Raw genomic sequence first — 15,662 nt, 5'->3', positions numbered from 1 at the left:
TCTGCAGGGCCTTTCCTCCCGGCCCTTCTCCAAGACATGTGCGCACTGTGGTGTGCCTGCTCCTGTCTCTGTGGTTACTGTCACGTCATGGCATCTTTGCTTTCTAACTTGTTCTCTTCTGTGCAGTGTTCCTGTTACCCTTGGTCCTCCTTTGGTCCCCAACTGCACTTGAATTTAAATGTCAGTTTTAAGGAGATTTTAGTTCAGCATCCTTTTACTTTTAGATGATATTGGCAAGGATTACAGAGTAGAGTGAAATTTCTACTCTTTCTAAAACACTAGCTTTCAAGTCCTGGACGGTCTGCCGTCTCTTGCAGGAGGCCTGTGGGTAGTGCTGCTGGCCACACCTGGGCATCCAGCTTTGTGGTTGCCTTCAGTCTCTATATGCCTCTTTTCTTTCTCTAACTTTTCTTATACGCTGTGTGTCCAGCTGCTTAGGTCTAAGATCTCCCAGGGCCTGTGTGAAGAGTGTTGCATTTGCATTTGCTGCTGAGGCTCCTTGGAGCTACAGTGATACAAGCATTTCATTTGTACCTGTGTTCCTGTGTGAAATTCTCTTCCTAGTGGCTGTGTGTGGACCCCAGTCCTATCCCAGTCCTGGTCCACACTTGACTCTGACTGGTTGCTGTACTGCCCTCTCCCTGAGTGTAAGCCCCTTGCGGACTAGGCCCAGTTTGTTTTGCTCACCATCATGTCTGTAGTACTGGCATATTACCTTGCACACAGTAGGCACTATGTTATAAATTATGTATTTCTTTAAAGAAGCATTTTTTTAATAGTTTGAGTACTCTGAAATCGGGATGTACCTCATAATCAATGGTATCTTACCTGAAATGTGCCACTTGTTGAATGAATAAATACTGCATTTTAGAATTATTTCAGAGATTCTTCTTCAATTGCCTATACAGTGTAAGCCTTTTACAATTTGAGGGTCTGATTTTCCTGATTAGATTTCTCCCTTGGGGCTTATGTATTAGTTAAATGCTACGAATTCATGATCCACTCCCAATGATTGGCACTTGTATTGGTTATCTTTGACACTTAGAAGTTCTTCCTAGTTCATGAGCAACCAGTGTGCATCAGGATTATAGCCGTCCTATCACTTGATAGGAGAGAGGGACCCATGGTCTTAATGCTTGGAAAAGTTATCTTTGGCTATGGATGATTGTACAAGACTGTCTCTTGGAGCAGCCAATCAAGAATTGACCTCAGTGTTTTGTTACTTGGGCACAGATGTGATTCACTGTGCCCTGAGTCATGCAAATGTGGCAGTTACTGAATTAACGAGGAGCTTGGCAGGCTCCATGATAGGATTTGTATTTCCAGGTGTTACTTATCTTTTCCCCCTATTATTTTCATTTTCAGGAAGGACTTTTGACTAGATCTGCTCAGGAAACAGTCAAGCATTCTGATTTATTTTCTTCATCATCCCCATTGGACAAAGGAACCAAGCCTAGAACCAAAACTGTTCTTAGCTTGTTTGATGAGGAAGAGGATAAAATGGAAGATCAAAACACTATCCAGGCTCCACAGAAAGAAGTAGGAAAGGTAAGCAAAAAGCAATAGTGGTTCAAGTCTCTGGATGAGATAAAAGACTCTCATCTCATGGTTGTCATTCTGTCATGTGAGTTTCTGAAGGAATCTTAACCTTCAATGTAGTGTGTTAATGATTCTGTGCAGTCATTTAGATATTTGGGAATCTTAATCAGGAACTCTTACCTCAAGTAGCAGTGTTAGGATAGGGGATTAGAATTTCACCCCCCTCTTCTGGGATTTACAGACCTTGTTGTTCCTTCTAGCAAAACTTTGCCCCTTGGCCAGTTGTGGGATGTAAACAGCAGGAAAGGGAAGTTAGGCTGGAGCTGTACAGTTAAGTATTTCTAACATTCAGTTTAAGAAAAAGTGTTGTAGATGAACCTTTCATACTGATCAGGTGTCAGCAAACTATTTCTACAAAAGACCATATAATGACTATTTTAGCTTTTGCAGCCTATTTGGGCTCTGTCATAACTGCCTAGCTCTGCCATTGGCAGCATGAAAACAGTCCTAGGAAACATGAAGATGGATGGGCATGACTGTGTTCCAGTAAGTTTTATTAATAAAAATAGGTGATGGTCAGCTGGGCGTGGTGGCTCACACCTGTAATCCCAGCACTTTAGGAGGCCAAGGTGGGTGGATCACAAGGTCAAGAGATCGAGACCATCCTGGCCAACATAATGAAACCCTGTTTCTACTAAAAATACAAAAAATAGCTTGGCGTGATGACGCTTGCCTGTAATCCCAGCTACTCGGGAGGCTGAGGCAGGAGAATTGCTTGAACCAGGAAGTCGGAGGTTGTAGTGAGCCGAGATCACACCACTGCACTCCAGTGTGGCAACAGAACGAGACTCCATCTCCAAAAAAAAAAAAAAAAAAAGAAACAGATGATGGTCATTCTGTGAGGTTAGTATGACCCTGATATTAAAACCAGACAGTGACATCACCAGAAAGCTAGATATCCTTTATGAATGTAGAGGCCAAAATCCTCAACAAAAATACTACTAAACCCAATTCAGCAAAATATAAAAAAGATTGCACATTATGAGAAGTGAGATTTACCCCTGGAATGCAAGGTTGGTTCAACATCTAAAATTAGTTGATATAATGCACTGTATCAATAAAATACAGAATTAAAAGGCACATGATCATCTCAACAGATGCAGAAAAAGCTTTTAATAAAATCCAAACCTTTTCATGGTAAAGCACTCAATTAGGCATAGGAGGAAGCTTAATGAACTTGATAAAGGACATCTATGAAATCCCTCAGCTGACATCATACTTAATGGTGAAAAACTGCATGCTTTCAACCCTGACATCATGAACAACACAACAATGTCCACTCTTGGTAATTCTAATCAACCTTGTACTGGGGATTCTAAGCAGGGCATGTAGGTGAGAAAATGAAATAAAAGGCATTCAGATTGGAAAGGAAAAAGTGAAGTGAAGCAATCTGTATTTGCAGATGGCATGATCTTTTATATAGAAAGTCTTAAGGAATCTGCAAAAAACATCCATTGGAAATAATTAAAGTCATTAAGATTGAAGGATGTAAGATCAATATGTGAAAACCAATTGTAGTTCTGTAAGCTAGTAATGAACATTTACTAACTTACGAAAGTTACTACTAGTAACTTTCTTTTTTTTTTTTTGCAATGGAGTTTGACTCTTGTCCCCCAGGCTGGATTGCAATGGCACAATCTTGGCTCACTGCAACCTTTGCCTCCCGGGTTCAAGCGATTCTCCTGCCTCAGCCTCCTGAGTAGCTGGGATTATAGGCACCCACCACCATGCCCAGCTAATTTTTGTATTTTTAGTAGAGACAGGGTTTCACCGTGTTGGCCATGCTGACCTCGAACTCTTGACCTCAGGTGATCCACCTGCCTCAGCCTCCCGAAGTGCTGGGATTACAGGCATGAGCCACTGCACCCAACCTACTAGTAGTAACTTTCATAAGCAATTACCAGCTTATGACTGAAATTAAGAAATCAGTTTCTTTTATAGTAATACCAAGAAGGGCAAAATACTTAGGAGTAAATTTAGCAAAAGAAGTACAAGACTTGTAAACTAAAATCTACAAAACATTGAAAGAAATTAAAGACCTAAAATTGATGGAAAGACATCTCATGTTTATGGACCAGAAACCTTAATATTGGTAAGGTGGCAATACTTCCTTCCCAAATTGATTTATTTTAATCTCTATCAAAATTCCAGCTTGCTTTTTGCAGAAATGGACAAGCTGATCCTAAAATTTTTATGGATGTGTAAGAGACCAAGAATAGCCAACAGTCTTGAAAAGGAAGAACAAAGTTAGAAGACTCACACTTCCTGATTTCAAAACTTACTTTAAGACAGGGTGGTATTGGCATAAGGTTAAAATATATAGATCAGTGAAGTAGAATTGAGAGTCTAGAAATAAACCCTCACATTTACAGTCAGTTGCTTAAGGTGCCAAGATATTTCAGTGGGGACAGAATAGTCTTCAGCAGATGTGCCAGGATGCTGATTATCTACATGCAAAGGAATGAAGTTGGACCCATTAATAAATAAACTCATCCAGTGTAAGATCCAAATGTAAGAACTAAAACTGTACAACTCCTAGAATCCAGAGAGTATGTGAGTAAATTATCATGACCTTGGATTAGGCACAGCCTTCTTAGATAAGACACCAAAAGCACAAGTGACAAAAATAGCTAAATTGGACTTTATTTAAATGAAAAACATTGTGCTTCAAAGAGCACCATCTGGAAAGTCAAACGACCACCCACAAAATGGGAGAAAAGATTTACAGATCACGTATTTGATAAAGGACTTAGATCCAGAATATGCAAAAGACTTATAAGTCAATAATAAAAAGACAAATAGCCCAGATGAAAGAAGGGATAGGCCAGGCGTCATGGCTCATGCCTGTAATCCCAGCACTTTGGGAGACCAGGACGGGAGGATTGCTTTAGGCTGGGAGTTCAAGACCAGCCTGGGCAACATAGCAAGATCCTGTCTCTACAAAAATTTAAAAAATTAGCCAGGCCTGGTTGCGTGCTCCTATAGTTCTATCTCCTTGGGAAGTTGAGGCAGAAGAGTCCTTTGAGCCCAGGAGTTCAAGGCTGTAGTGGGCTGTGATCACACCATTGCACTCAGGCTGAGTGACAGAACGAGACCCTGTCTGAAAAAAAATAGATAAGACAGACATCTGAATAGAGATTTTACTGAAGAAGATAGACAAATGGCCAAAAAGGATATAGAAAGATGCTCAGCATCAGGGAAGCCAAAACCACAGTGACATACCACTTCATACCCGGGAAGAGGACCATAATTAAAAAAAAAAAAAGGGAAGTAACGAGTGTTGGTAAGGATGTGGATAAATGGAAATTCTCATTCCTTGCTGCTGCAAATGTGGAACAGTACAACCACTTTGGAGAACAGTTTGCTGTTCTTCAAATTCTTATAACATAAAGCTACCACACAATCCGGAATTTTATTCCTGGGTACATATCCAAGAGAAATAAAAACATGTTCACACAAAACTTGAATATGATTGCTCCCAGCAGCATTATTCATAATAGCCAAAAGATGGAAATAATGGCTAAACATAATATAGTATATCCATACAATGGAATATTATTTGGTAATAAAAAAGGCAAAGTACTGATACATGCTGCCACATGGATGAACCTTGAAAACATTCTAAATAAAATAAGCCAGTCATGAAAGACCACATATTATGTGATTCCATTTATATGAAATGTCCAGAATAGGCATATCAATGGAGACAGAAAGTAGATTAGTAGTTACTAGGGGCTGGGAGTAGCAGTGAGCAGGAATGGATAATTACTGCTAATGGTTTGGGGTTTCTTTTGGGGGTGATGAGAATGTTCTAAACTTAGATTGTGGTAGTGGATACACAAATCTGAATATACCAAAAAATCATTACATTTTATACGTAAATGGGTAGATTTTATGGTATATGAATTTGATCTCAATGGTGATGTTATGCAAACCAGGTTGGCAGGTCATAGATTGCCAATCCTTTTTATAGATCTAACCAAAGAAATAGTCTATGTTTATTTCTACAAAAAAATGTTTTATGAATTTTTTTTGTTATACCAATACTATAAGCTTATTTATAAATGAGAGCTGCACACAGTGAATATGATTAATTTGATATATTTTCTCCCAGTCTCTTACTGTGTATGGTTTTGTAATATTTTTCCATAGTTGTGAAATATTTAACATTACTTGCTGTGTTAAACTCGTTTTTATATATAACAATAATAATTATTGTTAATGTGATTTATTTTGTTAGAAGTAAGTTTTTCATTAGTTTTTTTGGGTTTTTTGTTTTGTTTTGTTTTGTTTTGTTTTGAGATGGAGTCCTACTGTGTTGCCCAGGCTGGAGTGCAGTGGCGTGATCTCGGCCCACTGCAGCCTCTGCCTCCCAGGTTCAAGGATTCTCCCACCTCAGCCTCCCAAGTAGCTGGAACCACAGGCACACGCCACCACACCTGGCTAATCTTTGTATTTTTAGTAGAGATGGGGTTTCACCACATTGGCCAGGCTGGTCTCGAACTCCTGGCCTCTGGTAATCCACCCGCCTTGGCCTCCCAAAGTGCTGGGATTACAGGCATGAGCCACCATGCCTGGACTTTTTGTTAAGTTTTAATCTGTGGCTGTGATAAGGAAATAGGGATGAATTTTAGAATGTCAGGTCTGGAGCATTATATTATCAAACCAATAATGTTGATGGTAACTTTTAAATGTTAGATATCTAGCAAACAAAAAGGGACTCACTCGGAGTCTGAAAGTAGGGCAGAAGTGATGGACAGCCATAGGAAGGCTTGTGGTCGCACCTGTGCCAGGTCTTTGGCCTGCAGTGCTTACAGGTGAGGGACACATACTTGACCACTCTGTGTAGTTTGTGCTTGATTCAGCTGCTGTCTCTTCTTCCCTTTGGAAATGAGATGAAGAGAATTCATTCAGTTGTATGTTTTTTACCTTCAAAATGTTTCTCATTATGGAACTAATGGATTGCTTTTCTAATAAAAAATTTAGATACTATACAAAGTTTATATAATATATATAACCTGGAAAGATTATCTCTAAAGCTTGTGCGCATATATATATATATATATATATATATATATGTAAACTTTGTATTTATAAATATATTTTCTGGTATTTTTGGAAGCACCATAGCATTCCATTTTGTCAATGTTTCATTCCCCTGCTGAGTGGCTTTTAGGCTGTGGCCAGCCTTTTGCTAATATAATACAGCTGCAGGGGACATCTTTGTTGTGTCCATCTTTACATATGTAACTTCCTTGAGATAAGTTCTTACAACTCTAATCACACATGACCTTCCCTCCTGTTCCCAGGGCCGCGATCCTGATGCCCGCCCCAAGAGCACAGGTGTCTTCCAGGATGAAGAGCTGCTTTTCAGCCACAAGCTCCAAAAGGACAATGACCCAGATGTTGACCTTTTTGCTGGCACCAAAAAAACCAAGGTCAGTTCCAAATGGTTCCCCACAGTATGACTTGTTATTGTATTGGGTACTGTCTCAACAGCTCACCTAGTTCTCTTTGTAAATTGTTTTGCTTTTGGATATTGAACTTGGGTCTTGTTTATTCTAGCTGTTAGAGCCAAGTGTTGGGAGCCTGTTTGGGGATGATGAAGATGATGATCTTTTCAGCTCTGCCAAGTCCCAGCCTTTGGTACCAGCCTTTTGTTCTCAATACTGGGTTGTGTGGGAAAGATTCTGGGAAAGGAAACTAACGTCCAGTTAGATGATTAAGGAAAATCCTAGGAGAGTCGTGCTGCTTCCTACTAAATGAATGGCAAATAACATGCTGAGGGGAGCGTGTGTGGAGGATGCAATGCTTAGTTTCTGTTGTTCCTCATTTTATGTTCCCTATACTAACATTAAAACATTAATAATCCAGGCTCTCTGACTGTACTGCACATCTCTGTGATGTTTAAATGGTTGATTGAAAGACCATTGCATACACTGGGGTGACTAAATATTCGTGCCTTTCAGGTGCAAAGTTTTGAGTCTGAGTTTTAGCCTTTCTATGTCATTTTCTCCCCCAGCCCCAGTAGGTTTTTGTAAGTACTCTGTTTTCTTTTTATCATAGAGAGGACTCCTGTGACAGCCACAGTCTTCAGAATGCTATTTCTGAAATGCTACCTTTGAGTTGGTTCAGCCCTCATTTGAGAAAGTATTTTTAAGACTCAGAAGCCAGGATTGTTTTTTGCATTATGATTTTTCCTTAAAATTTCTAAGATATTTGATGGCTTTTTGGTATTTTTTTTTCTTTTGAAGGTACAAGAGAAAAAGAGAGTAGTGAAAAAAGACCACTCTGTTGACTCTTTCAAAAACCAGAAACATCCTGAATCCATTCAAGGTAGTAAAGAAAAAGGCATATGGAAGCCGGAAACACCTCAGGTTAGAAATCCTCTTTAAGGATTTTCAGCTCTTGTTTGCATCCCAGTACAGAGAAATTCCATTATGCAGACCCACAGTTATTTAGACTTGTCTGCATTAAGGAGGAAACAGCAACCAGGGCTACCGCTTTGTCTTCACTGCACTCCCCACAAGTCATCTCCCCTCTCCTCGCTCCACACGCCAGAGTTTCATGAATCTATACTTTAATAGTTAGTGTTTTTTGATGCCATGCCAGATTTGACTCTGAAGTGGAGTTAAGGTAGGATGAAGAATCTTCTTCCCACTAAAGAATTTATTTCTCCCTCTGGATTTCCTTGGAATAGAATTAAAATAGAAATAAATATAAATTACATCTGATTTCCTGCCTGCTCTCAGTGTTGCCTCTCCCAAGGTCATTGCTGTTGGGCCGTACTCTGCAGCAGTCTTCCCAGAACGCTGTGGAGCTCCTCCTGGGAACAGCCCAGGACTGGAGAGCGAGTGCCAGTTCCATGTGCAGGTGTCCCAGGGTGTCTCACTGAAGCCTTAGTGTCCTGAGCCATAAACCTGAGGCACTTGGACGAGCACATCACCACTGACCCTTCCTGGGGCTCAGATCTTTTGCTTTTAGAGCCAGTGCATTAGGCTATGGTTGAATTTTTGTGTGCTCCTTGAAATTTCTATTTGATAACCAACATGGTAATTTTGCCTGCTGGTCAGTTTTAGGTGCTCTGATAAACTGTGACTCTTGGGAATCTTACTCATCTTGTATTCCTTGACTCCATATCTGATCTGGCAGCTTTCCACTTACGTGACAGAGGAGGAGGCATACGTGAAGTAGTGCTAGTGAAACATCAGGCCCCAGGAGAGATTTGAATGCCTTTCCCATTAAAGAGCTACAGAAAGTGACAGTTTTGCTCCATCACAGATTTATTTACAGGCATAAGAAACACTTGTCTTTCTGTTTCCCAAATGGATTTTTAACTGGATGTAATTTTACACAGGACTCATCAGGTCTCGCTCCATTTAAAACCAAAGAACCATCCACTCGGATCGGGAAGATACAAGTAATTAAAACACTGGCATCTTCATTGCCTGCCCTGTGGCATCTATAAACTTTTTTGGGTTTCCTACTTTTGTCAGCTGCTGCCAAGCATCTTCTCATCTCTTCCCCCGCCTCCCCTCCCCTGCACCTAGTTGTTGTCTCCTGTGTGCTGCGTCTTTAACATCTATTCTTTGAGCCCAGTGGTGGGCATAGGTGTAAGACGCTCTGTTTTAATTGAGACTAGATCGGGCGATTTTCCTACGTTTCTCTACTCCTCTCGTATTATACATTATGTGCACCAAATCTTGTCATGTGTCACAGTAAAGATAATAGACTGCTGTGTTGAAGAACAAATACAGAGTTTCATTTTTCTTCTTCAGGCAAATTTAGCGATCAACCCAGCGGCCTTGCTGCCCACAGCAGCTTCCCAGATCTCTGAAGTAAAGCCTGTTTTGCCAGAATTGGCTTTTCCTTCATCTGAACACAGAAGGAGCCACGGTCTGGAAAGTGTGCCTGTCCTTCCCGGGAGTGGGGAGGCCGGTGTGAGTTTTGATCTTCCAGCTCAGGCAGACACCTTACACAGTGCAAACAAGGTGATGAAACCATCTTTGCTTCCTTGCTCTCTTCTTTTAACCAGAACATGCATATGCTTCTTTCTAGTTTATCAATTGCATACGCAGCAGTCTTTGACTCTCCTTTTGAAGGAGGTGCCTCATCCTTCCTTCAGCCGCTCCCCCCTCCATTCTCCCCACCCCCCTTATCCTGCACCTGCTTTTCCATGGCCTGCATTTGGTACATTTGCATTCTGCTCAGTAGCCACAGTAACGTCTCACCACTTTGGCTGGTGTCTGACACCTGCAGGTTTCCAGCACTGCCACCTGGGGGTCTTCTAACCACAGAGCAGATCATGCCCCTCCTGCTGGCGCTTCCTCACTACTCCAAGGAGAGCATTCGGGCTCCTGGGTTTGGTATGAAACCCCTTTACAATCGGTGCCAGCCCATGTGTGCAGCTTCCTCACTAGTCACTTCACACTTTCCAGCCTGACTCCAGGCACACCAGGTGCCACTCCCTGAACACACATGGTCTGTTCTGCTGCTGCCCAAGGCTCCTGCTGCCTCCTCACCAGGAATGCTCCTCTCTGTCCACAGCTGTGCTTCCACATCCCCACTTCTGTCACTGTGCCCTGCACTCCCCGCACCAAGTTCCCACAGCAGCGACACTGTTTCATGGGATCTCCTCAATGGACTGTGAACCCTTTGAAGTTTTCCTTTCGTTGTAGTTGGGTTTCTTGTTTCTATCCAGTCTCCCTTCTCTAGAAAGCTTTAGCTGATCTCCAAGTAAGTGACAGGACACAGAATGACCTACCCTGGCAAATAGATTCATTTCAAATGTTTCCAAACCTGTTTCCTTGTGCAAAACAAAACAGCCTTCCTTTTAACGACAATTTTCATTGGCTTTTTTTTAATTAAGTTTAAATTGGCAACTAAAATTGTGACATTCCCCTGAAGTTGACAACACAATCATACTTTGCCCAAAGTAGATTGTAGCTTCTCAAAATTCTACTTGATTGTATATTTTGGAAACTATCATAAACACTGCATCATTGCTACTAAGTGATTCATGTTTTGAGATTATATGAAAAGTTCTGATTTCTAAGCCATATTTCTTATGTGGAATATTTAACATTTGAATTCAATGTTTATTGACTTGAAGAAAACAGCACCTTAGATTACCTCTCTTTATTGTGTCATGTTTCTCCCCGCTCCTGGAGCCTGAATTTAGACTAGCCCCCTAACAAAGGTTAGTACCAGAATTCCCCGATTCTTTCTTGTTTTGAAAGATACCCACGTTTCTATTGAGGGTAGAGTAGGGGCCAAGGGAGGGGTTGTGAGACACAGAGAGCCAACATGCCTACTTTCCAGGTTTCCAGCAACAGATAAAACTTTGTGTGTGAAACTGAACTGAAACTGCCCTGAAAAGATTAAAAAATGGAGAACTCTAAAGGATTAAGAATGACTTAGTCTTGGAGTACTAGGAGCTATTAAACTCCTTCCTTGGAAATCATTAAGAAATAACCTCTTCTATATTCTTAGATAATATCTTCATTGAAGTAGACCAGATAACCTTACAATATTTTGAGTCACTGATTCTTTACCATGGTAGCTTTGAACACTTTATTTTATCGTCAGATCAATGTGTGTTTTTTTGCCATTGCAGAGCCGTGTCAAGATGAGAGGGAAGCGTAGACCGCAGACCCGTGCAGCTAGGCGGCTGGCTGCTCAGGAGTCCAGCGAGACTGAGGACATGAGCGTCCCCAGAGGACCCATTGCACAGTGGGCTGATGGCGCCATTTCCCCAAATGGCCATCGGCCACAGCTCAGAGCAGCCAGTGGAGAAGACAGCACTGAGGCGGCCCTGGCAGCTGCCGCTGCACCTTGGGAAGGTGGTCCTGTGCCTGGAGTGGACAGAAGCCCCTTTGCAAAGTCTCTGGGTCATTCCAGAGGGGAGGCTGACCTTTTTGATTCTGGGGACATCTTTTCCACGGGCACTGGATCTCAGTCCGTGGAGAGAACAAAACCCAAGGCAAAGATAGCAGAGAATCCTGCCAACCCACCAGTGGGTGGTAAAGCAAAGAGCCCCATGTTTCCTGCTCTAGGTGAGGCCAGCAGTGATGATGATCTCTTTCAGTCTGCTAAACCAAAACCAGCAAAGAAAACAAATCCCTTTCCTCTCCTGGAAGATGAGGATGACCTCTTTACAGATCAGAAAGTCAAGAAGAATGAGACGAAATCCAATAGTCAGCAGGATGTCACATCAACAACACAAGATATTTTTGAGGTAATAGGACTTAACACGTTTTTGTGTCTGTTCTAAGTTAAGGAAGGTATCTGATTGGCTTATTTGAGCCATAGATTATGTCTAGCTTGTTGCGTGCATACCCCATAGCCACTTGCTTAGTAATTATAATTAGGCTCTTTTATTAATAAGTCTAACATTGATTCAGAAGTGGTTTTTTGTTTTGTTGCATGTAGAATGTATTTCTTGGCTGGCCATGATCATTGATACAGGTCTTGGTTTCTCTAGTTTTTACAGTTTTTTTATTTTTATAGAATATTGTTGTAATCAGCTTCCTGGGCATGCCACTCGGTGACATGGCATACAGCTCCACTGGTCCAGCTTGGGAGTTTAACCTCTGGTTCTGGGGACATTGGCCCTGGCTGGAGCTGACAATGTAGTGCATGCAGGCAATAAGACTTTCAGTGGCATTTGCTCAGCAGATGTTTATTGAGCACCTGGGGACTGCAGGCACGAGGTGAACTCAGAGAAGTGCTAGGCTCCTCAGAGCTCTCTGGGAAGATAATCAAATACAAACAGGGCAATGGATAATTAAGATGTTTTCAAATAGTACTAAGTGTCATGAAGAAAATAACCTGGGGCAGAGTGGTGGGTAGGGCTGGGAGGTGCTCCTTTAGGCAGGACTGGTAGAGAAGGTGTCACTGCAGTGGCGGCATTTGAGCCGGGGTGAGATGGGCGGGCCAAGCTGTGCAGAGATCTGGGGTAGTGCATCCCAGGCAGAGGGGGCCATCTCGAGGCTGTTCCACACACCCTGGCCAATTGCATTTCCATAGCTCGTTGACGTGTTTGAGCTTAAAAAGAAAAATTGATTTAACATTGTTTTGTATGTATTTTTGGCTTAACAAGGATGATATATTTGCTACGGAAGCAATTAAACCCTCTCAGAAAACCAGAGAGAAGGAGAAAACATTGGAATCTAATTTATTTGATGATAACATTGATATCTTTGCTGACTTAACTGTAAAACCAAAAGAAAAGTCCAAAAAGAAAGTGGAAGCCAAGTCTATATTTGATGATGATATGGGTAAGTTTGGTTTTCTACATCTGACTTAGAGAATTCTTACCTTTCCGTCACTTGGTATTTTTCTTGCTACCTTTTCTTGGCCCTTTTCTGGAAAATGCACCCCAGCGGGTTCACTTCAGTGTAATCCTGAGTTAGGCTGAAGATAGGTAAGAGATGGACTAATTATTTTAGTGAAGTAACTCTTTCCTATGATAGTCATCAAAGAATTTGAAGGCACCCAGAGTTTCACGTTTAAGTATAATTTAACTTTGATCTGAGTGCACCTCACCAATCATCTGTGACACACCCCGGTGTTATGAAAGGAGGTTTGATCAGAAATGACCTCACATGCTAAAGTAGGCTGAGGGGACTGCCTTGGGTGTGATGTGGTTGGTTGAGTCAGAGCTCCAGATAGACAGGGAGTGTCCATGGTTCTGTGCGAGAAGAGAGCAAGTCTAGACCTGGGTGTAGGCTCTACCTCAGGCGTTGCATTTCACTGAGGTCTTTGGTGTTTGGGAACAAGCTTGTCTTCCTTATATGGCACAAGTTCTGCTTTATTAGTAGACAAGGCAAATGCCCGAGAACCCTAAATATTGGACTTTTGATAAATCCTGTGGGCTGAGGCCACATACACATTTCCTACTCCCCCCGTCAATCTAGACCTTGAGACTAACTGGGAGACAGCTGGTGCTGCAGAGTCACACACTGGCTCTGTGCCTCCAGCAAGCCGTGTGCTCTGTCTCCCCTGCTTCCCGCCACATGGAGTGCAGAAGGGAACTCATTCATTATTTTAAATACAAAAAAAGTAATACATGCTTATTGTAATAGATTCATGCAATTCAGAAAATGTAAAAAGTGAATAACCCCTAGAGGTAATAGTTTGGTGTGTATCCTTTCAGACACAGTGATATTAATATATGTTTGTGTACACATCAATATATACCCACCTTTTTAAAAAGTAAGAATATATTTACCTATTCTGCTCTGTCTTTTAGTTACTTAATGTCTTTTCATGTCAGTACATAGAGATCTCCTTCCTTGTTTTCAGTGGTGTGCACGATTTCTTTGTATTTAGCCATTAGCCTGTTGACGGCAATCTCAATTGTTTCTGTTTTCTTTATTATAAATAATGCTGTGGTCTTTACCATTTGTGTACACCTAACTTTATGTATACATGTTAAATCATGGTTGGATAAAACCCTAGCAGTAACATTACTGGGTAAGTACCATAATTAGATAAGACAAGCTTTTGAGTCAGTGAAACACTAAAAGAATGCAGTGACGGAGGCTTACAGTCTTACATCGAGATGCCTCAAATCAGTGCATTTATTCTGAAAGAAAACAGGTGGGTCCTATATTGGATTTCCCTTTGCATATTTTTATTGCTCTTTTAAAACCCAGTATGAAAAGAATATCTAAATAAGTCCATTGTCCCTGATGGTAGGGGCGTGGGCTGGTTTGGAGATCAAGTTACCCTTCCCTTTTTTCTGTCCTACACACGCACATACATACACTTTTGTAGCTGAAGAAATTGTGCTCCAAGAGAAACCTGTGTGTGATCATAAAATTTAATGAGTAACAAACACAGAACCAGAATCTAAGAGGCTTGAGTTCTAGGTTAGTGTTTTAGGGTACTCCATGCTGTTACCAGAGCTGGGTCTTTGGTGGTTTGCTTGCATGTGTCTTAAAAGTACCTTTCTCCACCCCTCTTCAGCAACCGTTTTTCTTTTTTCTTTCTAAAGATGAAATCTTCTCCTCTGGTATCCAGGCTAAGACAACCAAACCAAAAAGCCGATCTGCACAGGCCGCACCTGAACAAAGATTTGAACACAAGGTGTCCAACATCTTTGATGATCCCCTGAATGCCTTTGGAGGCCAGTAGAGCACACAGGGTATCCACATGTTACCCTGCAGCTACATTGTTGAGTTAGTGATGATGTTGTATATGCTGATGGTCTTAACTGGATTACAAAAAGCAAATACTAGAACAGCTAGCTCATCTTTCACCCAATGTACTTGGTATTTTTCTGCACTGGTTTAATCATGCTTAATACTACAAAACAAAAAAAATATTTCACACTGGTTGGTTTGTTTTGTTTTTAAACCACAGTTTGATTTAGTTAGCCTTGCTGGGGCTATAATATGCTTCAGGGTGTGTAAAAGAAGAAATCTCTTTGTGGCTTTCATGGGCAGGGAATCTCAGAGATAGCAAATGCCACCTGACCAGAAGTCTTTGTTATATGGATGGGAACCCTAACTTAGGGCCTGGGCAGGGGAAAGAGAAAGAAGATGAGAGATTATACTTCATGAGTCTTAGCAATATGGGAGCAGGTTTTCACTGAATTCTGAGGGTGCCTCTGCATGTCCTCCAAGGCAAAGTTTGGCAAACTGTGGCCCCCCCACTGTCATATTTTGTTAATAAAATTTTATTGGAACACAACCACATTCATTTGTTTACTTACTGTCTATTGCTGCTCTCACCCTGCCTCCAGTGTAAGAGTTGAGTGATTATGACAGAGACTGGATGGCTCACAGAGCCTCAGATGTTTTCTATCTGCCCCTTTATATAAACAGTTTGCTGACCATTGCTCTAAGGCATCCTTTTCTATCCTTGTCTTGTGGAAGCAGCAGAATGAACCTAGGTAATAGCCAGGGGAAGTGCTGAAGATGGAAATGTCAGCCTCTAGAGCAGCACCGCCCCATAGAACTCCACAGGAATGAAAATGTTCTTTATCTGCATCGACAAAGGCAGTAGCCACTAGCCACCTGGATGGCTGACCCCATTCTAATCTGTGTTTTTTGGTG

At 41.5% G+C, this 15,662-nt stretch overlaps 1 protein-coding gene across 7 annotated transcripts in view; it reads left to right on the top strand.

Moving 5' to 3' along the window:
* LOC107966570 (WASH complex subunit 2A-like) overlaps positions 1-15,297 on the top strand; it is a 39,439-nt gene extending 24,142 nt beyond the window's left edge. For 2 of the 7 annotated variants that reach the window (XM_063781786.1, XM_063781783.1), the window contains 9 exons: positions 1,366-1,548; positions 6,909-7,037; positions 7,165-7,245; positions 7,854-7,976; positions 8,957-9,019; positions 9,378-9,590; positions 11,216-11,836; positions 12,701-12,878; positions 14,600-15,297. In XM_063781786.1, the coding sequence (XP_063637856.1) occupies positions 1,366-1,548; positions 6,909-7,037; positions 7,165-7,245; positions 7,854-7,976; positions 8,957-9,019; positions 9,378-9,590; positions 11,216-11,836; positions 12,701-12,878; positions 14,600-14,739 (1,731 nt within the window). In that variant the 3' untranslated portion in view covers positions 14,740-15,297. The remainder of the gene's footprint in view (positions 1-1,365; positions 1,549-6,908; positions 7,038-7,164; positions 7,246-7,853; positions 7,977-8,956; positions 9,020-9,377; positions 9,591-11,215; positions 11,837-12,700; positions 12,879-14,599) is intronic. The other 5 variants (XM_063781785.1, XM_063781787.1, XM_063781784.1 and 2 more) reach the window with 5 other exon arrangements.
* The last annotated feature ends 365 nt before the right edge of the window (positions 15,298-15,662 follow it).

The sequence above is a fragment of the Pan troglodytes genome, chromosome 8 (assembly GCF_028858775.2).
Source record: "Pan troglodytes isolate AG18354 chromosome 8, NHGRI_mPanTro3-v2.0_pri, whole genome shotgun sequence".
Taxonomy (NCBI): domain Eukaryota; kingdom Metazoa; phylum Chordata; class Mammalia; order Primates; family Hominidae; genus Pan; species Pan troglodytes.
The sequence above is the reverse complement of the archived record's forward strand: the minus strand, read 5'-3'. Positions and strand labels throughout refer to the sequence as shown.